The 9160-nt window shown below is 54.4% G+C and overlaps 1 protein-coding gene across 1 annotated transcript; it reads left to right on the plus strand.

The window, feature by feature from the left end:
* Positions 1-6: 6 nt before the first annotated feature.
* LETM2 (leucine zipper and EF-hand containing transmembrane protein 2) lies at positions 7-5715 on the plus strand. The gene is given in 10 exon segments (XM_017732044.1): positions 7-694; positions 820-963; positions 1216-1350; positions 1732-1935; positions 2523-2642; positions 3028-3138; positions 3272-3358; positions 4068-4142; positions 4400-5189; positions 5464-5715. Coding segments are annotated over 9 exon segments (1416 nt in total). The 5' UTR covers positions 7-205; the 3' UTR covers positions 4451-5189; positions 5464-5715.
* The last annotated feature ends 3445 nt before the right edge of the window (positions 5716-9160 follow it).

Raw genomic sequence — 9160 nt, forward strand, 5'->3', positions numbered from 1 at the left:
CTTGTTTCGGCTCGGTTTACCCCGTTCCTTGGTAAAAGGGCTTCCGGGAGACGCTGCGGAGGCTTGGGTGGTTCTTCCCCAGGAGATGAGTCACTGGCACGGGAGAAGTTCTCAGTGTTTCACCCGTTGCTGAAGGATCAGAATCTCAGCCACAAAATGAATTTCACGAGGTTGATTTGGTGCTGAGAGTGTCTATTCGGGTGCGATGCCTCGGTACTTTGGCCTCGCTGCACTGTTCTTACTGACACAACTCTCCAGTTTCAGAGGCTCCCAGCTCCTGGCGCACGCCAGCCCTCTGTACTCTCCAGCCACTGCTCTTGTCCAGCTGGTGGATTCCCAGTTAGCCCGGACTTCAAGAGACTCCAAAAGCCATCCCTGGCCACGCCGTGCCTGCCTGGGCGCTGCCCTGCCTCGCTCACCTGCCCACACCTTGCACACTTCCACCTGCCCACGGCAGCAGCTCCCAGGTGCATCCCCGCCCCACCGAAATCCTGGAACCCAGGGAGCTAAAATTCTGACAAAACAGATCGCAGAGGCTCCTGCAGGAAAAAAGTCCTTGCGACAAAAAGTTGTGGATGAGCTGAAGCATTACTACGATGGATTCCACCTGCTCTGGATTGACACCAAGGTGGCTGCCAGGATGGTGTGGAGGCTGCTCCACGGGCAGGTGCTCACCAGGAGGGAGAGGCGAAGGGTAAGTGCCACAACACATGGATAAAGTGTTGCAGTAAGAGGCTTAACCCCTTCTTTGGACACATTTTTTGTGTCTGGCTGGGTGATAATCTCTGGGTAATCTCCGCTGTGCTCTTCTCTGTACAGTTGCTGAGAACTTGTGCAGATCTCTTCCGGCTGGTTCCCTTCCTGGTGTTTGTCATTGTCCCCTTCATGGAGTTTCTCTTACCTGTGTTCCTGAAGCTCTTCCCTGAAATGCTGCCCTCGACGTTTGAGACGGAGTCAAAAAAGGTTTGTGTCCTGTCTGAGGTTGTGGAGTGTCCACAGCTCCTCAGAACATCTGTGCAGAGCTGCTGTTCCCTGTCTGCTGCTGGAAGTGAGGATCAGCCTCACCCAATGCGTGAGGCATTCCCAGCCTATTCCTGAGCTGAGTGGGAGAGTTGGAAGGTTGTGCTATGGACAGGGATCGGAAGGAATGTGCACAGCAATTCCATTTCCTGCATTATATTTTCTAATTTATAATTTTGTATTTCCCAAATGAAGGAAGAAAAGCAGAAAAAGAAGTTAAATGCAAAGCTGGAGTTAGCCAAGTTCCTGCGGGAGACCATTGTAGAGATGGCCAAAAGGAACAAAGCAGACACAGGACAAGGGAAACAATTCTCCTCTTACCTGCACGAGGTAGGATGGGCTGTGCTGGGGATGGCAGCCACAGCAGCGACACACCTTTAGTACTGCTGGTTTGGGCAGAGAACATGGGATTTGTACCAGGATTGTGCAGATGTTTGACAGCACAGAGCTGCCCTGTCAGGTGCTGTTCCCCGGGTGCCTCCCTGCTGACCCTACTGTCAGAGCTGTGCTCACAGGAATTCCCATCCTGCAAGGGTGCAAGTTTCACCCTGTGCAACTTCCAGTGGCCACTCAATAACGGTTTCCATTTGACTTTTAACTGCATCGTCCCGTTTCCATCAGAGACAGGAGTTCCAGTGTGAGGAAGGGGAAGGGGGGGAGCAATTCCCAAGCAGTGATCCTGCTCAGGTTTGGGTTTGTCCCTTTGTTTAGATCCGTCACAGCGGCCACCGGCCCAGCACGCAGGAGATCGTCCGCTTCTCCAAGCTCTTTGAGGACGAGCTGACCCTGGAGCACCTGGAGCGGCCGCAGTTGGTGGCTCTGTGCAAGCTGCTGTAGCTGCAGCCCATCGGCACCAACAACCTGCTCCGCTTCCAGCTGCTGCTCCGGCTGCGCAACATCAAGGCCGATGACGAGGTGAGTCTGAAACAGCACCGAGGAACTGCTTGGTGCTTGCAGGTTCTGCACGAGGCCTGTGTCCCTGCCCACAAACCCTCCACAGGGCAGGAGTTTAATATTGATGGGAGTCAGATCCTCCCCATGAGAGATTCCAGAGGAAAATGGAATGAGAGTTCATCTCCCTGTGCCTTTGTGGTCTTTGGGGAGCTGTAACGAAGGTGGCACTGCAGATATTGGCGCTAGAACATTTCATTTTGGAGTCATGCTAACGTACAAAAAAGGGATGTTTCAATGTGCAATGGGGTTATTTGGAAAATGGAACCAGATTTATACGTGCAGAGTGGAGGGACAACATGTAATGGCCATAAGTTGCAGCAAGGGGAATTTCAACTTGGTAAGAAAAAAATTAAAATCAGTGAGTGGATAAACAGTGGAAGAGGTTGTCTGGAGGCTGTGAAATCCCCATCCCCTAAAGAGGCTCAAAGCACAAATGGAAAATTGAATTCTGAACAGGAGATTGGACTGGGGACCTGCAGAAGCCTGCTCAGGTGCAGCAGGGCCTTGGCTACTCTGTGCCTGCATGGGAACGTTGCTGTTCTTTCCAGATGATTGCCAAGGAAGGGGTCAGTGGCCTGAGCGTGTCGGAGCTGCAGAGCGCCTGCAGGGCCAGAGGCATGCGGTCACTGGGGCTCTCTGAGGAGCAGCTGAAGGAGCAGCTCGGGGAGGTGAGTGTGCCCCGGCCTGGGCTGGTGTGGCCACGTTCCTCGGAGGACAGTTTCCAGGCAGTGGTCACGTGCAGCAAGCACAGCTTCCTCAGAATTCATGCACAAGTTTCAAGCTGGATCCTCACCTGCAGAGCTGAGGTCTAAGGCATGAAGGGTCCAGATTATGTCCCAGACCGAAGAGAAAACCAAATAGAACCAGGGCCAGCTAGAAGCAAGGTGAAGTGGGGTGTATTCTAAACTCCTCAGACCCATTTCTTCTCATTTTGGTAAATTAAAACTGTATTAGCCAAACTCAAGATTGCTTTAAGGACAAAGAGTTTTGTATTAATAAATACCCACATAGAGCCAATATGAAATAACCTTCCCTTCTGTTCTCTTCCAACAGTGGCTGGATCTGCATTTAAAGGAGAACGTTCCTTCTTCTCTCCTCCTGCTTTCCCGTGCCTTGTACTTAATAGACATAAAGCCCCACTCTGTTCCCATTCCACAGAACAAGGTGAGTTGTTTGAATAAAACTTCTAGGTTAATAGCTCAACCATTATACATTATAAAAACGAATGACTGTGACAGGAATCTTGTTTTTTGATCCTACAAGTGGACTGAAGTTATGACTCTGTGTTCTTCTGCAGACAAGTGAAGCTGCTGGAGTGATGACATCCGTGCTTGAAGGTCAGGAGACCCTCCTGGATCCCGCCCCTGTCGTACAGGGAAGAAAGGTTAGAAATAGCAGTCTGCAAGCAGGAAAACGTGCTGAAATCATTGGGAATTGAGTGTGACCAAACCTTTCCAAAGCTAGACAAAACCAGTGTTTGACACCATGGCACAGAGCACGAGCAGTGTCTGTTCCTGCACTGTGTAGATGTTTCCCCCCAAGAGCCTCACAGTTGCATGTTCTGACTGAAGAGGCAAAGGAAGGGAACAGGGATCTGCTGTGGCACAACTGGTCCTGTTGCTGGAACAGCTGGTTCTTCAGTACCATGGTACTGGCATGGTACGTGTGAGCCAAGGAGGACTCCCAACCTGAATTGCTTCAGACCTCAGCCCAGGTACATTTAGCTCAGAGAAGCCAGCTAAAGAGGACTTGTTTTTAGCCCTCCTACTGAATTTGGGCTCAGTTGTCCAGGACAGAATGAGCCACAGTTATCTAGAGTAAGAAAGCCAGAGCATATGGTTCTCAGCATCACGCTGCAGTGAATTCCTTAGATTAGTCCCAGCTGATAAAAGCAGCAGCAGGCATCAAAGAATATTGTATCAACTGCCAGAAATATTTCCACATAGTTAAATTGTGCTGGGGAAACAATGGAAATGCCAGCACAGCTTTCAGAGAGTGAGCGGGGAACAGCCTGACTCAGAAGGGAGAAGGGGCTGTGGGGTTTTGCCCTTTCTGAGAGGGTTCTGTGACTTACAGCTGCTTTTTCCTTAAAGAATGAAGAATTTGTGTCCCAACCAACAGAGAAATTGCCATTCTCAGAAGCATCAGTGAAGCCTCCCCCACAAGAGGTGAGCTTGTCAGAGTTCTTACACTTCGCAAAAGAGATTGTTCTTCACACAGCTTAAAGCTAAACTGGAAGTTTGTAGTACAGGACACTGTGAACACTGAGTTCAGGGAGCAGCTGGAGAAACTGGATGAGAACTGCACTGAGGGCTTTTCAATACAGAAATACCACAGATGACATGGGAAGGCACCTTCAGAAAAGATTCTGAATTTCAAGAGACATTTGTACTGCCTAAAATCTGCCTTTTTCTCTTGCCCCTAGACCAAAATGGAAGCGTCCCAGAGCAGCAAGGCCGGTGCCAATGGAGCCTAACCTGGAGCCAGCACTGGGAGGGAGCAGTTTCCGTCTCCACACCTCCTGCAAATGGAACAGGGATTTCCCAGGAGGCTGCTCTACACAACGAGGCAGCAGCCCTCATGGGCCTCTCTGTCCCAAGCTTGTTAGCAACTAGGCCGCTGCTGTCTGGATGGTCCCAGCTTCTCTTTTGCACTGGATCCTTGCCCTGCTACTTTTAACTTACGGTGTAAATACGTTAATAACGGTGCTGCTGTCTGTGCTGTTCCTGAGCAGGTGTTTGTGCTTAGCAAAGGCAGCTTTTCATGTCAGAATGGTCTGTGCACAGAACAAGCTGGGCTGGGGGTCCAGCAAAGCCTGTTCCACAGTGTGAAATCCTCTGCAGGAACATCCCCACACACCCAGAGGCCAGCAGCTTGTCCTGAGTGTCACAGCTCAGGCTCTTGGTCCTGATTAGGGTGGTTTAACCAGTGACCAGCCCACAACGACCCATGTGGCCACAGTTTTACTGAGGAGGGCAACCACAGGGAAAGAAGGAGGGAGCAGCACTTGGTGCTGTGGTGGAACTGATCAGAAGGACTTTAGACCTTGCTGGGCAGGAGTGGAGCAGTGACAGGAACTGCCTCCACCTATGAGTGTTTGCTTCCCCAGTGAGTGCTGTGCAGGTGCCACACACTGTGACAGAAGCAGACTTGCACTTCGAGGATCCCTCTGGATCATGTGAGGGAGCAACCCAGGACCTACACACCTTTCCTAGGTATGGAGATTTGGTTAATCCGTACCAGGCTCAGAATACACACCAAGTGTTCTCCATACTTGGCAAAGCGACTCCTCACACGCTCCAGTGATGACTCAGTTTTTGCCAGATTCTCAGAGGATACTGAAAAGTTGTTTTTAGCATTTGTTAAATTTTTTACTCTGTCCTATGTAAATGCTCAGAAATTACTCACATTATGGATTTTAAATATGTATATTTATACTTACTGTAAAATTAGATTTGGTGCTAAGTAGGAATGGAATCTCTCTTCCAGATGTCAGATGGCCTTTAGAACAACTCGACTGAAAGCCAGTTCTCCAAGGTCAGGTGTGAGCAGCACTTTATACCTGAGGCCTCAGGCGCCTACAGCACCACAGAGCCAGCTGTCAGGTGTCCTGTGTCCTCAGCTCTGTACCTGAACCTCTCCTTGTTCATCCAGCCCGTCTGCAGTGCTGGATCTGTGTTTAATAAATGGGAGCAAATGTTATTTCAATAAAACAACAACACCGTTGCTGCTGTGGAGTCACTGCTGCCTCTTGGCGTGATGATGAGGGAAGGCGTCTCCTCCTGCCTGGTGTTCCAGTCTGTGACTGCTCCTACTCCCAAAACCGGCGGAGGGAGAGGAGGAGGCTGGCGGGTGTCCTGGGCGGGATGAAGGCAGAGCCAGCCTGTGCCGGCTGCCGAGGGAGCAGCACATTCCTCTGCTGAGAGGTTTCACAGATGGAGAGCGAAGAGGGGCTGGCGGGGAGCCTGGACATCACCTGGGCACCGCCCTTCCGTGGGCGAACTCTGGGTGGGCTCTGGTGCTTCCGACGTCCCCGTCCTCCAGCCATGCACCAGCATGGCCACGTCACCCTGGTGTGTGTGAGGGCTCAGGCGGTGTCCATTTGCTTCCTGTGCTTTCAATTTAGGAAGATCTGGAAGCTGGGACTCGCTTTTCCTTGGATTTCCCGCGGTGACCACCCGCCCCAACCCCGTGTTCAGCTTGAAGAGGAGAGGCTGTGGCAAAGCCTCCCTCCTCCCGGGGGAGCCGAGCCCTGGAGCAGGCAGAGGGGGATGAACCCGAGGCGACCCCGGGCCGCTTACACACCTCTGAACAAACCCATTTTCAGATCAAAAATCCCCTCCTCCCCCAGCCCTCGCGGGTCACTGCTGCTGCAGGGCTCTCGGGGGGACGTGCCCGAGTCTCACCTCTGCCTGGCACGTCGGGACCCCAGGCACCTCCCCAGGACCGCTGTACCCTGCAAGCACACAGAGGGGAGAGGCAGCAATCCTGCTTCATGACCTTCCGAGCGAGGGGAGGAAACGACCCCCGTGGAGCCCCATAAATCACGGGATTCTGTTCTGCAGCATTGGGCAAATGAAACGCTGCGGAGATCCAAGGCCGTGTGTGCTTTGGCGTGGGGAGAGCTTTTCCAGCCACGCCGGTGCCAAACACCTTCCAGTCTCCCCTCAGCCTGGAGAACCAGCTCCTCTGCTGTTTATCCTTCCCCCTCCCGCTATCGCTGCTCCAGCCTGGAGCCGGGGTTGTGGCGCCCGTGTCCGTCCCCCCGCGCCGGGGCCGGGCAGCGCCGGGAGTCGGGGATTTCTGCTGGATGCTGGTCGGGACCGTCTCCTGTGCCAGCGCCAGCCCCGGGCCCTGCGTCAGCCTCTTCCCCAGAAAGCTGCTGGGGAAAGATGCCCCGGTCAGCACTTTTGGAGGAGATTAGTATTCAGAGGGAAAAGCAGTGATTTAGTGCGGCCCAAGCACAACAAAGGCTGGGATTTACAGCTCCCGGGTCCCAGCGCCACATTCCTGCAGCCCTTCTGCCTCTGCTATAAACGTGTAACAAAGGAGACGGAGCTTTATCCCAGCCTAAAGTAATGTAGGACAAGGGCTGCATTGTCAAACCTTGCATGGAGGGGGATGGGGTGCAGGTGGCAACGTCCCCGAGGTGTCCCCAGGGATGGTCCCATCCCACTGCCCGACACACTGCCCATCCTGCTTGTCCTCATGGTGCCCACATGATGCAGGGCAGGGCCCATGACAGCAAGGATTTGGGGAAGCCACGTGCCCCGGCTGCAGCTGCACACATCTGGCTGTGGCCCTACTCAGCTGTGGGTGGCCAGGGCGGGCTGGAGCTGGACGCTGGGGTCCCACTGACCCCACAGCTGGGTGGGACATGGGGGATGGAGGGCGGCTGAGGGGGCTAGGGGCAGCCATGGCCCCCAGGCTGGGGGGGATCGCTCCCCATGCATCTGCTGAGCCATGCTCCAAGCCGTGGGACCCTGTGCCAAGGTGGAATGGCACAGGAGGTTCCTGCCATGGCTGGCAGTGGGACAAAGCCCAGCTCAGTGCTGGCAGAGCAGCCATGTCCTGGGCTGGGGCCAACAGATTGTCCCAGCCCTGCACAGTCCGAGGGCTTTAAAAGGAGAGAACGAGGAAGGCGAAGAGCAGAGAAGACAAAGGATGCTGTGAGAGCCAAACGTGGTCTAGGCCAAGCACTCGGCAGCCACGGATGCCCAACCCCCCCCACCCGCTCAGGGGGCTCCTGAGGGCAGCACCTTTAGATCCTCCATTGCTCTGGAGCCATTTCCTGAGGGACCCTATCCCCATCCCCCTCCTAAGCGGAGACCCTGGTGCCGGGCAGTGCTGGAGGGGCTGCAGGCACCCCCTGGGCAGGGGCCCAGCTGGGGGGTGCTTTGGTCCTGCAGGTCCCCCACAGCCCTGAGTGGGGCCTATGGGGTGCTAAGGCCAGTTTTGGGGTGTGCCCATCTCCCGGATTGCCCACACGGAGAGGACGCCTTACCGGGAAGAGTAGAGAGGAGCTGAATCTTCCTGCTGGGGTCCCGCATTCAGGCAGCCCTGTCCCATCAGCATCCACGGTTTCTGCTGGGTGCCAGCCAGGGCAGCACCCCGGGGACCCTCCATGCCTGTGTCCCCACGTCCCCATGGAATGCAGTGGGCACTCGGCTGCACGTGCCCCTTCCCCAGCCCGGCAGTGAGCACCAGCAGCTCTGCTGCAGCTGCTCTGCTTATTATCATATTTAATTGCCCTCCTGGTAACCCCAGGAAATGAGCAGGAGACGGTGAGAGCTGCAGTTTGGGATGATGTAAACACGAACTCCAGCTCTCCCTGTGCCTTGCCAAGCCAGTCCCAGAGAGAGCAGTGATTTATGGAGCCCCCCAGCCTTGCTCCCCCCGCCTGGGCTGTGAGTTTAATCCAGGGCTGCAAATTCAACATAAATCACTTGATTAAAAGCTCTACTTAATTTAAAGGGGGTGGGCAGAGTGCAGCTGATCGATTTAATTTACACTGGGAAATAGCAACAAGCAGATGCATTTAAAAAGGCCGGGGAGGCCGGTGATGCTGCAGCTGCTTCAGCTGCCTCAGCTTAACCATTTAAGGGCTCTGGAGGGGCTGGCAGCCCCTCTCACCCCCCCTCCCTCCAGGCACGGTCAGCCACCTCCCACACCACTGCCCAGGCCCCGTGGGGTGCAGGGTACTAAAACGTATTTACAGGGAATACTGGAGCCCTGAAAAACAGAATTCCCACAGAACCAGCTGCCATCCCGGCTGCTCCCTGAGCATCATCTTCCCAAACTGCTGCTTGGATGAGCTTGAGCACCCAGAGCCCCGACAGCCCCATCCCCATCGCCCCTCCAGGGACAGGCCGTGGGTGGCGAAGTCGCGGTTGAAGTCTTTAATAATTACAAGAATTCCAGATTCATTACAGAAGAGTTTACAACAAATAATATTTCTCCATACAAAAGCAAAATAAACTTTTCAAGTAACAGCGGCCTGGCTCCAGCGTCGCGACACCAGTGGCAGGGGGGGGGGGGGTACAGGTGGCCCCTGCCCCGGCCAGGGAAGCGCCCCGTCCGTGCAGGTGGAGCAGAACTCAGGCAGTGGGACAGCCCGGGGAGCACGGACGGGCAGAGCTGGAATGAGGCTGCTCCCCCGGTAAGGCACTGGGAGGGAACGCCCCGG

Source organism: Corvus brachyrhynchos, unplaced genomic scaffold (assembly GCF_000691975.1).
Source record: "Corvus brachyrhynchos isolate BGI_N302 unplaced genomic scaffold, ASM69197v1 scaffold150, whole genome shotgun sequence".
Lineage (NCBI taxonomy): Eukaryota > Metazoa > Chordata > Aves > Passeriformes > Corvidae > Corvus > Corvus brachyrhynchos.